Below are 17,437 nucleotides of genomic sequence, written 5' to 3'. Positions count from 1 at the left end.
CTGGGACAGAAACCTCTAAGGAAATAGCCTGTGAGTTTCAGAAAGCAACAAGTCCAACAAAGTACCCAGTAAATACCAGGAAAATAATTGAAAATACTTTGTTTGATCTGGAAAAATATCTTGTAAGCCCCAGAAAGAGGCCAGTAAGTTCTTAGAAACAAATCCTATCATTTTCAGAGAGTGTTCGCTGCCAAGTAAATTCCAGAACAGTTCTGGATAGTACCCTCTAAATTATGTGAAAGTTCCACAAGAGTACCTGGTAACTTCTTGGAAAGTTTTCAAAGTCAGCTTGCTATGTTATGTAGGGATACCAAAAATCTATAATACTTGTATACTCTAAAAAATAAGTTTTACATTAAATACGCTGATTTTAAGAAATGGAATTGCAAATAAGGGCCAGAGCGTCCTTCTTAAAGAATGTACTACATTTCCCGGCGGGCGTGGGTTTCCGAGTGCAATAAATCACGCCTAGCGTGTGTCACACTGACGTCACTCCGCTGAGAAGCGTTGTAGCCGCACGTACTTTTCATTCAAGTAGTATTTGAATAAGGAAGATGGCGGCCGCAGCAGTGGTTGAATTCCAGAGAGCTCAGTCTCTCATTAGCACGGATCGGAACGCGTCTATCGACATACTTCATTCAATCGGTGGGTGTTAATTTTCTTCTTCAGTTGGACCTGGTTCCTCTGAAGCGGTTGGTTTCGTGTTTCTCCGTGACTGTTTGAGGTTTCCATCAGCTTGAACCGGCGATGCGCCGTGCTGACTCACTGCTGAACCGATAGCTGCTGGACGTTAGCTCCACAGCGTCTCCTCTCGCTCTTTAGGCCTGGGGTTCTTATGTGTCTCCCAGCAGCTGTTAAAGACGGACTGGTTTTTAAGAACTTAGCTACGTTTCGTGTTATTTTCTCATATTGAGCAAGTTCTGTGTCCAGCTTTCCCGTTAGCAGGGACAGTGTTGCGGCTAGCGTTCTTAGCTTGCTGTAATGTGATCACAGTGAACTCAGGTCCATGAGGAAAGACAAACACTGACTTGTCGCTGGGACATTTATGAGTAACTGGTTTAAAATTGGTTTATATGCTAGCAAATTAAAATCGGTGACATCATCCTAGATTATATATCAGAAGGTAACAGGTTTTCATAGACATGTAGGTCAGTGATTTGCTCTGTCACACCTGACAAATAACTGTCAACTTGTCTGTTCTGTTTATTTCAAGGACCCATTTTGTGAAATCTGACACTGATTTTAAAGAGTTTAGCAGGATAATCTGTGAGTTAACTATTAAACTTTTAAAGAATTTGCAGCATTAATTGTTTTATATTTAAATATATCAGCAACATTTTTTAAATGTTGTAGTTTTCTGATAAACTAGCATGTTTAACGGTAGTTGATGACAATTTCCTGACTATCTTTGGGGAATGTGTTTGAAGTCCTTTTTAAATAGGCTGTCCAGAAATGTCAATGACAAAAGTTTTTGTCATTTTGTGTAAAGCATAGAGTAGCAATCAGCAGCTCGTCCCCAACCTGTTGCTTCACACTGCCAGTCAGCTGGCTTAAGCAAAGCTAAAATGCTTTTTTTCTTTAACGGTGAAGTTAATTGAGTATTAATATATACACTGGTTGTATACAATGGTTTAAGTACATTTGTGCAAAAATGTTTGCTTAGGAAAAATAAATTGGTACAGCTTGGGTATGCAATGGGGGTAGGAATTGGCAAAGAATTGACCCAGATGCCCACCGGGTCACGTTTTAGATAGATCCCACCCAAAAACCAAAGAGGTATAATCCTTCCAGACAGTAAAACTGAAACCTGTAACTCTGCAGACTTATGTAAACCAAGCAGCTGCAACCAGACCTCAGAGGACAGGCAATTAGGCACCTGTCTATCTGTGCTTCAGATTTAAATGGTTTTTACACAACAGGGCAACTTGAGAACTCCTTCCTGTTTTACTTCAAAATAAGAGTCTAAATCATAGATGCAGGCTGTGAAGCGCTCACCTTTATTTCTGGGGGCTCATTATAATAGTTCACATTTACCACTCCTGAGTTGGCCACATGCTGACAGCAACTAGGTAGCGCTTTGAGAGATAAACTTCACATCACAAGATGTATTGGGTTGTTTTATTGTTGCAAGGTGTCATTACATCTGCAATTAATAGTAAAAAATCATAAATGATGACTTAAAAGTATATTGTTTACCTAACTAACACACAAATTCCCACAGAATGTTAAATTTTTTTTTTTTTTTTTATCAGTCATCATCATTAACTAATTAATTAATTGTCCTTTTTTAAAATAGTGAGACGAGATGTTCAGGAGAACGATGAGGAGGCTGTCAAGGTTAAAGAACAAAGCATCCTGGAGCTGGGGACACTCCTGGCAAAGACGGGGCAGGCCGCGGGTAATTAAATATTTCATGTTTTTATCCGTTTAATGAATTTTCAAGCTGTTTAGCTCAATTTATTGTTAAATTTAGATTTTGGCTGCAAATGATCATAACAGCAACATAATCGATGTTAAACTGTTATTGGTTATTTTGACGTATCTTTTTTTTTTTTTTTTTTTTTTTTTTTTTTTTTTTTTTTTATGTTTGTCATCCTTCTGCAGAACTTGGGGGCCTGTTGAAATTTGTGAGACCGTTCCTGATATCCATCAGCAAAGCCAAGGCGGCTCGACTCGTCCGCTCTCTGCTGGACCTTTTCCTGGACATGGAGGCCGCGACTGGGCAGGAGGTAGAGCTGTGTCTGGAATGCATCGAGTGGGCAAAGACTGAGAAGAGGACCTTCTTACGACAGGCTCTGGAGGTCAGTGCTTATAAAATGGCAGTTATGGGGCTGTCACTGTGAGTAGTGCAGAAACCATGACCAACCGCACTTTTTATCGAGAATTTTGCACTTTACCCAATAAGAGAAAGCATGAAAAGTTTGCCTTGTGCTCAATTTTATTTTTTACATTTGTTTTGCAAACGTTAAAACTGTTGGATCAAGTTATAAAAACAAATGTTCTGAGAGGCATTTAAACCTTAAGTGTTATCTTTCTCTTTGACTTTTGGTATCTAGAAAACTTCCCCCAAAGATGCAGTGATCAAGATAAAAGCTGAGTACTGAGTACTCCTGTAATAATGAAACAACTACTACCAAATAGTCAGAGATCCTGAATTTATTGATGAGCTTTGTGGGCTGCTAATGTTTTTCTGCTTACTGCACAAATGAAGATCGAACGGCATGAAAACAAAAGTAGAATTCCTGAATCTGAGCTTTGGAGGTGATCAGTTTTTAAAACGCGCTGGCTCAGGGAGTCGGAGAGGTCTCAATCTTAAAGTGAAAGAAGTCATCATATTTTACTCTGGCATTCAGAAGCAACGCTACTGTTTATTTGACAGAGGGATAATCAGGGTTTTTCATTCGCCAGGTTGAATAGAACTGTCACGATGTTTCATTTCAAGATGATAAAAGGAAAGTTTGCTGTTGTTGCTCATTGATGGACCTGAATCCACATGCTGAACGCCAATCTGAACAGAGAAACATGAAGTTGAATGGCTTTCATGTAGAGATGCACCATTTTATCAGTTTTGTTCTTGATCAGCTCTGATCGGTGATCATCCCTTAATCTACAGAAAAAACATATGTTTTTATTCAATCCATTAAAACTAAGAAGTCCCCCTATTTTTGGACTGTAAACACACCATCAAAAAGCATATTCTGCTGTTCTGCATATCAGTTAAAGATCCCGTTAGATGTGCAGCAGTTTTCTAGTTGCTGCATCTTACCTATTCTAATTGCTACCTGAATGACCCCATGTTCAGCCCCATGTAACAAATCTAAACTTATAATTAATCCAAAGTAATGAATTAATAGTTTTCATAAAGTTTGACTGTCAACTAAAAAATATAAGTTATTTTACATATATGTTCCATTTGGAGTCTCACTTTGGCTCAGTCCAAAAACATGTGCTGAGTTACACATATAATTATTATCAGATGATTCTATCATGGTGATTTTCAAAGTCTAATCTAGACTGATAGAGTGTTAAATATGCGTGTAACTTTACATAGAAAAACATGAGATATTTAGGAACTTGGTCATTTGTTTACATGATGAAGTAAAGTGGGGACAGTCCTTCAGTGGATCCTCAAAACTGACATACATAGTGTACTTATTAATATTTTATTAATAATTATTTCATTTTTATAGATTTACAAAAAATGTCAAATTAATCCCAATAGATTAAGACTATTTTTGTGTTTAACCTTTATTCGTTAACCATATATTTAGGTATTTTTTAGGTTAAAGGACGTGTTTACTTTGTAAAACACTGAACTTTATTTTTTTTTTTTTGTCTTGTTTTTACATAGGTAAACTAGTTTAGACACCTTTTTTGATTTAATTTAGAACATTTGAATAATTTATCAACTTGAATGTGTTGGGGTTAAACTAATTTTATTATGAATGTCAGTGTGACATTGTTACTAAAAACCCTTCTGTGATATTCAGTATTTTAAAAACTATTCGGTTTTAATTGATTAATTAAGCAAAGTCTTTTTTCTGTATCACAGAATTGGTGATTGGACCCTTTTTATAAATTTCTCTTGGTATAAATTTTTCCAGAGGCGTGTTGAAGTGACAGTGTCTTGTTGCAGTTTTATTTCAGTTCACTTATTTAATTCTTGCATGTGATAAAAGGCACTTTATTTGTTGTGCTATAAAAAGTAACTTAATTTATCAAGTTTAAGTAAAACAAAATTCTGAAATTAAAAGTGCTCAATGAAGTTTACTGTCAGCAATTTGTGCAGCTTAAAGTCACATACAACTGTAGGCATAAGAAGTGGCATTTGTTTAGCTTGTATAATAAGCAGATTAAAAAAAAAAAAAAAAGCCCTTCATTAGTTGTTCCAGACCTTTGACTTTATCTTGTAATTAGATTTGGATGAATGTTTAGAACCTACTATGAAATGAAAATCAACATTTTCCGTGGTTTGGCGTGGCGTCTTCTCTGCTCCTTTTAACATTCTCTTTCATTTCAGGCTCGGCTGATCTCACTCTATTTTGATACCAAACGATACCAGGAGGCCTTGGCTCTCGGTGAGTGGGAGCTGATATATTTTCTAACTCACTTGGTGTGTTTTGTTTATTTTGGGGGGTCCAGCTCTCCTAAGGGCACCCACACAGTCGGGCGTACTGTGAGCAGCCATGGATGTTTAAAGTTTCACAGTTGAGTGCACCTATTTCCTACATTTCAGGTGATGAATTCGTATGTTTCCCACACCTTTTTCTGTGGCATCATCAGATGAGGAGGAAGAGCTAATTTGAACAAGATGTTATATTAAGACCATTAAACCAGACTAGAGATGAATAAGAGCAGTGTGTCCCAGTTCGACATGTCGACTTTTTCCCACCAAGCAGTTTGTGTGACACCGTGTACGTGGTCGTAAAAATGTAGCTTTGCCCAGACGTGTCCGGCGGTTGTCTACATCGACATGCTGTATGCGTGGACCTCCGTGGATGTTGTGATTGTGCATACACCTCGCAGTGTTGTTCAAAACGACCTCAACTCTTGATGCACTTGACTTTGACTCGGTCTCGCTCTCCTTCCCTCAGGCTCCCAACTGCTGCAAGAGCTGAAGAAGATGGACGACAAGGCGCTCCTTGTGGAGGTTCAGCTGCTCGAAAGCAAGACGTACCACGCTCTCAGCAACCTGCCCAAGGCCCGTGCTGCCCTCACCTCAGCCAGGACCACGGCCAACGCCATTTACTGTCCCCCAAAGCTCCAGGCAACGCTGGACATGCAGTCAGGTCAGATGGGAATCATGTTGATGCTTCAAAAGCTCTGTCAACTTTACATTTGTTTTAAAACCGACAGAACTTTACATGTTTTAAATGTTTTTTCTGTTATATTAACAAAAGCATGTTGGAGGTGTTTTTTACAGATTACTGATCTAATTATCATAACTATTTGGTAGAAACTGCCTGAAGCAGCTCTCGATGTTCCCTTACGTGTTTTTTACTATTTTAGGGTTATTTAAGTCAAAGGTGCACAGTTTGTTACTCTTAAAATCAGGAAAGTTTTTTTAATAAACGATGTCATCTTATCTATATACACATGAACTGCAAGTTCCTGTCAGGCAGAGGAGGTTACCAAATGCTGTTATCAGTATAACTTTAAAGCTTAAATGAGCCTCGTTGGGCTTTGAGGCTTCACATTTTAAGGAGGTTTGTGTCTTACTGTTGCCGTGAAAGCGTTTCGTCATGATGTGTTATGTCTGCTGCAGGGATCATCCATGCAGCGGAGGAGAAGGACTGGAAGACGGCCTACTCCTACTTCTTCGAGGCCTTCGAAGGTTACGACTCCATCGACAGTCCCAGAGCCATTACAGCACTGAAATACATGCTCCTGTGCAAAATTGTGCTCAACTTGTAAGTAATTATTTTTTTTAGAGTGGGAAATTATTTATTGAGAATAACTACCTAGAGTCCACATCGGAAATTTACGTCATAGTTTTGCGTTATTGTCTTTGTTTCTTTTAGACCAGAGGAGGTACAAGCTCTGGTCAGCGGCAAACTGGGCCTCCGATACGCCGGGCGTCAGGTATGTGCCGTATCGAGGCAAAACTCCAGAAGGATTTTTTTCACATCCTTATTGATAAATAGATGACACAATAATTCTTGTTTTTTTTCAAACAAGTTTTGCTTCTCATTAAAACATTTCTTCACTTCTGATTATTGGCTTGAACCTAAGTCTTCTATAGTTTTTTTTTTTTTCGCTTAACATAAATGGCTTTTTTCATTTTTATTTAACATCCTTTTAATTCAAGCTTTTAGGATCATAACATTTTAAGTGTGTTTATTATCGTGAAAATCTTTTTATTGTAAGAATTAGAATTTATTGTGACAAACTTACCAAGACATGGTCCTTACTTAGACTCAGTGGCCTTCCCCTGTATTTGCCCACCACACTTTAGAAATTTTCTTCTATAAAAATATTTGAGGCGGGTGCAATTTTCCTTACCCTTCCCAGTGTGCTCTACTTAGTTAGTGCATCACATAAAATCCAATGAAAATCCATTAAAGTTTATGTTTGTCGGGTAGCGAAATGTTGAGAAGTTCAAGAGGTACTTTTGCACGGCACTAAAGAAGCACACTGTCTTCAGTTGTAGAACATTTTTTTTTTAGCTTTTTGAGCATATGAAGCAAAGGCCATGATTACAGTGCTCAGATTATTTTGAACCAATAATTTTTCACACAGATAAATATGTAATTCTAGACTTCATTCCTAAATGGGTTTTTTTGGGTTTTTTTCTTGCAAATCCAGCAGAAAATGTTTTGCTAAACACATTGTAACTGTAAACAGGATCTAAGATGATGTTGACATGTTTTTTGGCTTCCTGTGTTTAGACAGATGCACTGAAATGTATTGCACTGGCCAGCAAGAACAGATCATTAGCAGATTTCGAAAAGGTAAGAATCATCGAAGACTTTCTGATTCCTTCTTAATGGCTTTAGTTCTTTTTCGTATCCCTTCAGTCTCGGGACTGTTTTCCTTTCTGTCAGGCCTCAGCTTTGTTTACTGTAGTAAACTGAGGAATAAGTCTGGTACCAAAAGGGTACTTTCTGGCCTTTACAAAGATGCTCATTAGGAACAGGTTTATACTGGCTGATTTCATTTCAGTGTACTAAGCATATCTCCTCAAGTTTCTGTTGAGTTGGTTTTTAAACTAACAAACCCTTCTCTCTTTTAGGCGCTGACAGAGTACAAAGCAGAACTAAGGGACGATCCGATCATTAACACTCATCTGGCCAAACTCTACGACAGTCTGCTGGAACAAAACCTCATTCGAGTCATTGAGCCTTTTTCTAGAGTACAGGTAATAACCCTCCAAATCCTTGTTGTTTACATCACTTTTCAGTGGGCAGTGCCTTGCAGTATTTACAGCCTTTGAACCTCACATTACATCACCTTAGAACCACAAACCCCAATGAGATTTATTGTGATTAAAAAGCTATCCAGATAAAAATCTGGAAGGTATGGTGTTCATTTGTATTCAACCACCCTGAATTAAAGTTAACGTCTTTTCCGGCCTCGCAAATCTTCTTTTCCAACACTTCTTCCCATTCTTCTTTGCTTTATAGCTCCTTCTAGTTATTTGATTATGCAGTACTGGCTTGGTTCTAATTCATTACATTAGCTTAGCCATTGTAATGTGAGAAAATACCATTACTTTTTAGGCACTGTATGCCACATTCCTGTGGCAATAACTCCTTCTGTTCAAAATTAGTTTTTTTCTTCTACATTAGTTATTTTTTGAATTCGGAGGATTAATGCAAGATAATCCTTTGTTTTTGAAATGACTCATTTATTTGCCTTACTGTCTCATTTCAGATAGCACACATATCAGATCTAATCAAATTATCAAAAGTAAGTTTAGTAGAAAAAACTATTTACCAATAATATTTAAATCACGTCTGTGAGCTCTCTAAAAGTTGGTATTGTTCCTTGTATTTTTCTTTTAAAGGGTGATGTTGAGAGGAAGTTATCACAGATGATTCTGGACAAAAAGTTTCACGGTAACTTGACCTTTCTGTTAAATGCTTTGGCTTCACTGTCGGAGCAAAAACCTTCTGTGGTGTGATTTTACTTTTCCAACTCTCCTCCAGGAATCCTTGACCAAGGTGAAGGCGTCTTAATCATATTTGAGGAGCCTCCGGTGGACAAAACATACGAAGCAGCCTTGGAAACAATTCAGAACATGAGCAAAGTTGTGGACTCGCTTTACAACAAAGCTAAGAAGCTGACATAGGTGAGGAGATTTTAGATAAACAGAAGGCTTATTCTGTTTTTTAGTTAATTTTGTTTGTTTTTGTTGTAATTGTTTTCATCTCTCGTTCTCAGAGCAGACTCCCCGCTGACCGTGAGATGGAGGAACTGTGTGTGTGTTTTTGACCAGCATGTGTAAGATTTAGTTGTTTTTTTTTTAAAGGGGACAACCGAGTGAGAGAAACAAACAGGATTCCCACATCAAACGGACAGTTTCATCACTTTTTGTTTTTTTTTTTCCTCTCTGATTTTGACATCTCTTCTGGATTCTGTATAACAGTCAACGGCCGGCTCAGGCCATCAGGGAATATTTTACAACTGCATTAAAAAAGAGAGAATAGTAGGTTTAGGAACACATATGTTTATATCTGCTGTAAGGCTGGTCCTGCCAAGCCTTCAGCTGACTCCACTGCAACCTCGCAGGTGCAACATTGACCTCTGTGGCCTTTTGCTCTGCAACCTGCTGAGCAAGGCCTCTGTTTTAATGATTTTTTCTTCATATCCTTCAAAAGCAAACTGGGACATTGGTCATTCGTTCAGGACACTGATGCCAACAGTGGACTCCCCTCTGTATTTCAGCTTTGTATGATTTGGTTCTAGTTTTAGTGTTTTTGCTGAAGGAATATCACATTGTTGCCACATATTTTCACCCCATCCAGCTCTTATAAGTTTTCAGAACATACAGTATGTCATTTCACCAATGGTGCCATCTTTTTTTGGCGCTTCGGTTTGCCTCACGTTTGGGTGCAAAATGAAATCGCAGGGTAGAAGTGGAGGTGTTTCCATCGACTCCGAAAGTTCAAGTTTTCCCAAGTGAACACTTCTCCATCGTTAGTTCTTAGCACTAGCACAGTCTGCTAGTAACCAAACAATTTGTATGAGTTTGAATTGGTTCTTTTTTCCTTTTTTGTTGTTCTCTCTCTTATAAAGACATTTTCAAAAATAAATATTTTGTATTTTACCAGTTGTCCTGTCTTTTCCAAAAAATGGCTGCAAAAGACTTTTGATATTTCTTGAAATACTACTACCACTACTTCCACTACTACCAATGAGAATAATATTAATGATAATGTAATTATACAGTTATTGCTAACATTTTGTACTGTGACATACAGTAGATAGAAAACCTCTATAGACTAAAATGGCAGGTTTTTTGTGATGTAAAAAAGCTGCCAAGAAGTGAGACCAACCTTTTCTTTCTATAATGTGACACATCCTGTGCAACTTAAACTGAAATTCTTTCAGTTTCAAATAACAAAATGTGTTTGCATAAGTGTCCACACTGTTACCACTGTAGACAAGGCTGTGTTCAAAATTAACCAACAAATTAATCTCATGTTAAATAAGAGTCAATGCAAACTGGATATCATTTAAAGTTCCCTGATTAACCCAAGATAAAGGCTTTTTCTTACACTTTTCATTTAACCTCGGAGCAGAAGCCATGTTCTGCAGAGAGTTTACAAAACAGTAAGCAGCATGAGTAGGGTATAAAAGATATAAAATTTCTAAGGCATTAGATATACCTTGGAACACAGTGATCAGTTATCAAGAAAAGAAAATATGGAAAAACTGACATTACTGAGGACTGGACGTCCCTCAAAAGACTGAAAACTAGGCTGTTCGATCAGGAAGTCAGGTTGAAGCTGTGAATGATGTGTCGATTATGTTCTAGTTGGGTATTAGCAATATAGTCCAATATATTTCCATTTCATGCACTCAAAACACAAGTAGGTGTTTTACAGCACAATTTTCTCCTCCAGCTTAACGAGATGCAAAGAGGTGCTAATAGCTCATTCTGGCAACTTGGACAGCATTCACTGTGATGGTGAAAAAACAACCACATTTAATGGATTGTTGTGTTCACAAGGCCTGTAGGAACCCAATCATATTGATGGATAAAAAAACTATGAGCCGGAATTCCAACTTTAGGAGGCGTTTATGTTTTTCAGACTGGGAACACTGAAAATATGACAGTGACAAGTATTATGAAGCAGTGCTTACGGAGCTGCAGGAATTTCTGGCAAGTCCTGAGTACATATGAAAAAACTCTTGCATTTTCAGGTGATTGGGAAGGTGACAAGATGGAAGGGATTTTTAAGAGAGAAAACATCCAAGCCCAGCTAAATGTGGACAAAAAAATAAATAAAATGTAAGTCTTCCAAAAGAAGGTGGGAAAACAAGTTATGGTCTGACAAAACCAAGGTTATCCTTTTTTTCATAATTCCAAAAGGTATATCTGGCACAAAAACAACATTGCACATCACTATAAATAAATACTTACAGTGCACATATACTCATATATACTATATACTATAGTATACTCACATATACTACTATTATGAATCATCCAGGTTCTGCAAAAAATTGAAGATAAACTTGAACTTCATTTTTGAGCATGGCAAAGACCCAAAGCATATGTCCAAATCAAAAGACCAGAATGCTTGGGCAGATTCCCAACATCTGACCATAAAACAATGCCAGTTCTGGAATGAAATCGAAATACAGTGGAATGAAAACTTCTAACAATCCGAACAATGTGGTGATGATGTCTGTAATTTAAAGTACGATGAAGTAAAAGAAGAGGGGATTGGAAAATAAAAAATTTGGATATGTGGACAGGAAACTGCTGTATACTATAGTTTTTCTTTATTTGGTTTTTGTAATTTGTTGCAATATGCAATAATAAACAGCATCAAAATGGGATGTTGTTTAATTCTTGATTTTATACTGTTGAAAAACCGGTTTAGGTAAGAGGTGCCAGGCTCTTGTAGTTGTGTATGATTCTCACACACTATTAAGATCCATTTATTAAATTAAGAAATTCTTATTTCCAATTTTCCAATTATTTCCAATTCCAATTTCCAATATCTCGTTTCTTGAAACTGAAACCATTCAATCAAAAAAAAAAAAAAAACAAGAAAAAAAAAAAAACTTCAATCAAGAGCCAACAGAATAATGATTTATTTCGGCAAAGCTATTTGGCAAGTATATGATTTATTGCCAATAAGCATTGTTACAACAAAAAAAAAATAATAATAATAATAATTCACCACACCCAAATTTCCTTTCCTTTTGTTCTAAGTACACATATTTATCTCAGCACTAGTTATGGCGAATATCAAGATGAAAAGAACAGTCTCTGCAAATCAAAAGAAGACGGTATAAACCAAAGTAAAACATGGTGTATCAAAAATGGCGTTTTTTGTCTTTAAATGAACTCTGAAATAATACTAAGTCGCTACATTTAAGAAAATGCCACACATAATATGGCGACGACGTTGACGTACAACGCGAATGTTCCAGCGCCGGCACTTCTTTGCGTGCCTCGTGACGTTAGGCCACGTACTCTATTCCTGCCTCTCGGTGCGTCCGTCATTTCTGTACGTTTGTTTCTGTGGTCTTTTTTTCCGCCGTACTCTGATGTCCAGTTTCAGTTAAATACAACAAAGATGGCGACACGGGTGAGTTTATTTCATAGATTTTTGGGAACTCAGACACAAATACACAGCGAGCGGAGAATACAGAGACTCACACCTGACGCTTTTAGAACGGGGAGTTTTTTAAACGTCAAATGAGACAGCACAACATTAGCCTGTGTAGCGGGATCAGTTGTCATTCAGAAGTTCCGGAAGAACAATCCCATGACCAGACTGCTGTTAATATGTAGTCTGTTCTGCTATTGGTTTTTAGGTTAAAATGATCTCTTTCAACAAGACATTTCCGACCACTGCCGTCAAACATTTACCTGTCTTTGATGACTAAATGGTGCTAAATACTAAATGCAGCCCTGTTCACAAACTAGAATGAAGGAAGTGCCACTAGATTTAATGGCTGCATCAGGGTGCAGCATCTGAATATGAAAGTTACATTGCCGTACCTGAATTTGTGTGTCAAACACCTACAGTGAGTTGCAAGTTCTGCTTGAGAAAGCCACTAGACCTGTTTTTTTTTTATTTATAATTTGATATAAACTATGGAGCACAACAAGCTTGAGGAAGAAGACATTCTAGTCAGGTGAGCCACAAGCTAAACGCTATACGTGGAAGAAAGCTAACACTGGACATGTCACTCAGCACACCATTCCTTTAGTGAAACCTGGTGGTGGCAGCATCATGCTGTGGAAATGAGGGTTAGGTCTGGGATAAAGTTGCCAAAAAGGTTAAAATGGGAATAGGTAATAAAACAATATCCTAAGCTTTAAATATCCACTAAAGCACCCTTAATATCCTTACAGTAACACATAGTAGTGGCGGTAACATGCTGTGGGGGTGCTTTTTTCAGCAGGGACAGGAAAGCTAGTCAGAGTTAATGGGAAGATGAATGTAGCTAAATACTGGACAATCCTAGGAAACCCTTGAAGAATGACTCACTTTCAGCAGGACAACGACCTCAAACATCCCGCCACAGCTACAGTAAAATGGTTTGGATGAAGCATATTTTTTTGCATTTGAATGGCCTAAATCCTACTGAGAATCTAGGGCAAGACTTGAAAATTGAGTTTAAACAATTTTTCAAAGAAGAAAGGATACAAATTCACCATAAGGTCGTTCTCCATGTATTTATGTCGAGCTTTGTGTGTAACATTACCCTCAAGGGTGACGCCTACCTTTGTAATGTGCTGCATATGTAGATCTTTGCAAATCTCACAAGCAGTGGCAGCAGCTTTACTTATAACTTCTATCAAACCATATTGTAATAGTCCTTTGGGGAGTTTGCTGCTGTCTGTTGAAGCAGTTGTCATTGCAGTCCTTTGTACTCAGAGTTTGAGGAAAAACCTTGGCCATGGATGACTTCTTTCACTAACTAATAAATTAAACCATCATTGGGAAACTGCTTTTTATATCTACTCTGGTTATCTTTGTCTGGTATTAAAATTAGTTTGACAGCCTAATTTTCATTCATGATGTCATGCCATTTAACAATATCCCAGGTTACCAGGCCCCCGACATCACAGGTCCCACACCGTACATAACAGTGGCCATGAGGTGCTTTTTGGCATCTTCGTCCTTTGTGTTACCTGAGCAGAGAACAAATCATGCGATAATCATGGTAAAAGCCCCAATGATAAAATGGCTTGTGATAAATAAACAAATACTTAAGTAATCAGTGTTAATGTCTTTGTAGTTTGGATTTAATTCAAACATGAATCCCCAGATAGTGTGTAGTCTATCCGGCTACGGGAAGTAAACATACTTTGTTATTTCGGTCAAAATATGAGGGAACCCTGTTTGTTTCTGTCTTTGCTTCAGACTATGAAGGCAGTTCGATGCCCTACAGAAGATCTGTCATTGACCAACTGCGCTGTCATCAATGAAAAGGAGCCAAACTTGGAACAGTAAGAGGGATTTTCTCTGATGCATCATAGCGGGTACACCTTTTCAACTGGGATAAAATCCAGTTAGGACTAAACAGTTAAAGACATAGTTCAGTGTGACTTTATGAAACATGGTGGAGGAGCTCGGCATCCTGACTTCAAATTCATCAGATCTAAATCCTACCAATCAGCTGCTGTCAGGAAGAGGAGGCAGATGGAATAATTAGGATGATTTTGATATTAGAGATCATTTTCCATCATTGTACAAGGTGTGGTCAACAACTTGTAACACTTCACACCAGGCTTTTGTCTGGGATGCGGGTTTTTTTTCAATGCCTCACCATCAGAGTCTGAAGGAACTCAATGCCATGCTGCATCAATGCAGTAATTCGTGCAAAAGGAACCCCAACCAAGCATTGCGTGCATATACTGTATAGTATATAGAAATACTTTTCAGAAGACCCACATAGCTTTATTAAAAACACATTTGTAGTATTTTAGCTTTCTGAGAAACTGAATTTGGGATTTAGCTGTAAGCCACAACTATTAAAATTTGTAGAAATAAAACACTTAGAACATATCAGGCTGCTTGTAATGGATCTATATCATTTATGAGTTTATCATTTTAAATTAAATTATTGCAGTAAAAACGCTTTTCGATTATATTCTGCTTTATTGAAATGCAAATGTAATGTACATGGAGATAAGTTCAGTTGAAAAACCCAACCTGTTCAGCTTCTGCTGTCATGTTTCAGGCATACAGGGAACATGCAGAGGGTAGCCATGTTTCACTCATTGTGTGAAAACACGACTCATTGTCCACCCAGTTGAAAACATCCCCGGCAACAGTTGCTCTACATTGTCTCCCTACAGCAACCTTTCTTAAAAATTTGCTTCTGTGCGGTTTGTCCGTAGACATGTGGCCGTCCACAGCAACAAACAGGAGTTTGTGTTCACCTTGAAGACACATCCCGAAGTGAGCGTCGGCTCCATCGCTTTCAGCCTGCCACAGGTACGGTTGTTCCCACTAACGTGCTGTCATTATTTTCCTGCTGTCTGACAGCACCTGATATTTACTTCTAACCCTGCAAATGAACGAAGAATGTCCCAAAGTTTTGATTAGAAGAAAATGTTTTTGATGACTTTGTAAAATAAATCATATGGTGTTGATTTTCTTGCATGGGCCTCTTTGTCTCAATCTGTCTGTCCTTGCTTTTTTCCTCTTTTTCTCTGCCTCTCTATGCCTGCTCTTCCTCTACCTAAAACGCTGGCAGCAACAGGACACAGGTATTACTGTAACTTTCCCACGACGGCCTTATTTTACCACCATGAAATTTCCGATTTGCACAGGTTTGACCTGGTGGAAGCTGCTTATAAAAATCCTGTGAAATAAGACCAGTTCCAGAGGAATGTTGCACTGTGAAATGTGTTGTAGTCATCTTTTGCCTGCTTGCCCTCTAGGGAAATGTTCTATATTGGCAAACGCATTTGTCTGTCTACTTTTTCGTGTACATGAACTTTGATGATATTCTATTATTAATCTGTAAGATCAATTTTGTTGGAATACCAACTGTTTCCAGCAAATGCAACTATTCTGTAAACATCTTCCACAATGTTCATAGTTAGATGAGAAAACCAGAATTGCAGCCTCCACTTTAATTAATCTCAAAGGTGTTCAAGAAGGTTAAGGTAAGGACCCTGTGCAGGTCAGACGAGTTTCTCTACAACAAATTTTACACACCTCTCTATTTAGATGGCTCCACTCCACACATCTTGCTTTGCGAGTGTTTCCATAACCATTTTTTCATATGTGCTCAGGTCAGGGCTGAGTAGGGACTACATGTGACCTTCAGTGTTGTTCACTGATTGGCCATGGGACAAGAAGAAACAAGAGGGTTTTCGCTGAGGTAGTGCAGGGCAAAGTGAATAAAAGGCACTGTATTTAACAACTTCCTAAATCAACTGATCACACACAAAATGAGCTGTCCTTTTCCCCCAAAACACACAAAACAATACTACCATGAAACGGCGTGTTTGGTTTACAAATTTATTGATGGCTGTTGGCTGATGGTGAACCAGCGTGTTCAGGAGGAGGGAGCAGGCAGAGAGCAGCTGCCTGTAATCGGACTGCCTGCATTGGGTCAAACGGGAGGAAAACCCTGCTGAATCTGCGGAGTGCAAATGTCCAACATCCAACCTAAAACTAACTTCACCGTGTGGTCAGAAGTTTGCATCTTTGCACTTTTAAAGTGCTTGTTCTTGTTATCGCTGTGGCTGAGACAAAAACCTTCTCATAAAGCCCAAAATTGTAACTTCTTCAAGCAAACTTTGGAGCATCACCAGTCCAGACAGCGATGTCTCTCCTCTCCTCTTCCCCTGCCACACCCCCTCATATTAAAACCTTTGTGCCTTATTTTTGAAGTTCTGGCTGAGCTGTGTTCCAGATTATTATCTCAGTGGATCATTTTATACATGAAGAAACATGTATACATTCTTCTGTACACAGTAATACAAACAATATTTGTATTTCGTTTATTTGTGTTTTAATTTTCTTTTTAATTTTTATCGCTTCATGCAGATTACTTTAATGTGACAATGTCACACTACTCTGACAGCTGGAGGTGGGGCTACCAGCCATAGGTCCAGCCGGCAGTGGGTCAGTGGAAATACAACAGGCTCTGTTCTGAGTGGAGTGGAGCCTTGTGGGCTAAGTAGAGCCAGTGGAAACAGGCCAATAGTGTAGCTTTACTTGTGAACCAGTACCTGTTTATTTTCTTTTCTTTCCATCATAACAGAAAAGTGACTTTTAATTAATTTAAGCATTTCCTCTTTTTCCCTACAGAGAAAATGGGCGGGCATTACCCTCGGAGATGACTTCAGAGGTGAGCCTCAAGAATTGAAATGCATTTAGATTTACAACTTCATTCTAACCACTAGATGGCAATGCAGAGTCGAAACTAAACTTTTCTGTTGTTTTTCTAAAGGAGGAATGATGTTGAGAACACAAAACAGAAATTATTACTTAATGTGAATTTAATTCTCGAATCTACATGGAGCCCAAAAGTATACATGCAATATATCAGAAATACAAAAAGAGCCCTACTAATATTTGTTTAAATGACAAGATGCTCCTTGACACTGCTCTTTGTAGCCATCCACAAGCTTCAGGAATTATTCTGACTGGACATTTAATCAGTCTTCTTGGATGCATTAGTAGAGTTAATTTACAGTGGTTGGTTTTCCTGACTCGGACCTTGATTTTAAGAAAAGTTTATACATTTTTAAGTGACTAGGCATTTTAACCAGCTTCATCAA

The 17,437-nt window shown here is 38.1% G+C and overlaps 2 protein-coding genes across 4 annotated transcripts in view; both read left to right on the top strand.

Annotated features, from left to right (window-relative positions):
* Positions 1-494: 494 nt before the first annotated feature.
* psmd11b (proteasome 26S subunit, non-ATPase 11b) lies at positions 495-9,769 on the top strand. 2 transcript variants are annotated; one of them, XM_047376050.1, is made up of 13 exons: positions 495-645; positions 2,297-2,398; positions 2,605-2,801; positions 5,021-5,078; positions 5,595-5,789; positions 6,266-6,410; positions 6,522-6,582; positions 7,389-7,451; positions 7,733-7,858; positions 8,374-8,409; positions 8,507-8,558; positions 8,649-8,791; positions 8,889-9,769. In XM_047376050.1, the coding sequence occupies exons 1-12, from the start codon at positions 555-557 to the stop codon at positions 8,789-8,791; spliced, it is 1,269 nt and encodes a 422-aa protein (XP_047232006.1). In that variant the 5' UTR covers positions 495-554; the 3' UTR covers positions 8,889-9,769. The 2 variants fall into 2 exon arrangements, with proteins under 2 accessions (XP_047232006.1, XP_047232005.1); XM_047376049.1 differs by having other exon boundaries at positions 8,884-9,769.
* Positions 9,770-12,141: 2,372 nt separating this feature from the next.
* Positions 12,142-17,437, top strand: part of LOC124875284 (vesicle-fusing ATPase-like) — a 36,053-nt gene continuing 30,757 nt past the window's right edge. For both annotated transcript variants that reach the window (XM_047377337.1, XM_047377338.1), the window contains exons 1-4: positions 12,142-12,269; positions 14,058-14,143; positions 15,038-15,134; positions 16,965-17,004. In XM_047377337.1, the coding sequence (XP_047233293.1) occupies positions 12,258-12,269; positions 14,058-14,143; positions 15,038-15,134; positions 16,965-17,004 (235 nt within the window). In that variant the 5' untranslated portion in view covers positions 12,142-12,257. The remainder of the gene's footprint in view (positions 12,270-14,057; positions 14,144-15,037; positions 15,135-16,964; positions 17,005-17,437) is intronic.

Source organism: Girardinichthys multiradiatus, chromosome 10 (genome assembly GCF_021462225.1).
Source record: "Girardinichthys multiradiatus isolate DD_20200921_A chromosome 10, DD_fGirMul_XY1, whole genome shotgun sequence".
In the NCBI taxonomy this organism is placed as follows: domain Eukaryota; kingdom Metazoa; phylum Chordata; class Actinopteri; order Cyprinodontiformes; family Goodeidae; genus Girardinichthys; species Girardinichthys multiradiatus.
This window is presented reverse-complemented; position numbering and strand designations above follow the sequence as displayed.

Bases quoted from the DNA above. Each gene is read 5' to 3' on its own strand.
- psmd11b (XM_047376050.1), top strand. From the start codon at position 555: ATGGCGGCCGCAGCAGTGGTTGAATTCCAGAGAGCTCAGTCTCTCATT. The intron at 5,079-5,594 runs GTGAGTGGGAGC...TCCTTCCCTCAG, and splicing joins CCAGGAGGCCTTGGCTCTCG to GCTCCCAACTGCTGCAAGAG. The intron at 6,411-6,521 runs GTAAGTAATTAT...TGTTTCTTTTAG, and splicing joins TGCAAAATTGTGCTCAACTT to ACCAGAGGAGGTACAAGCTC.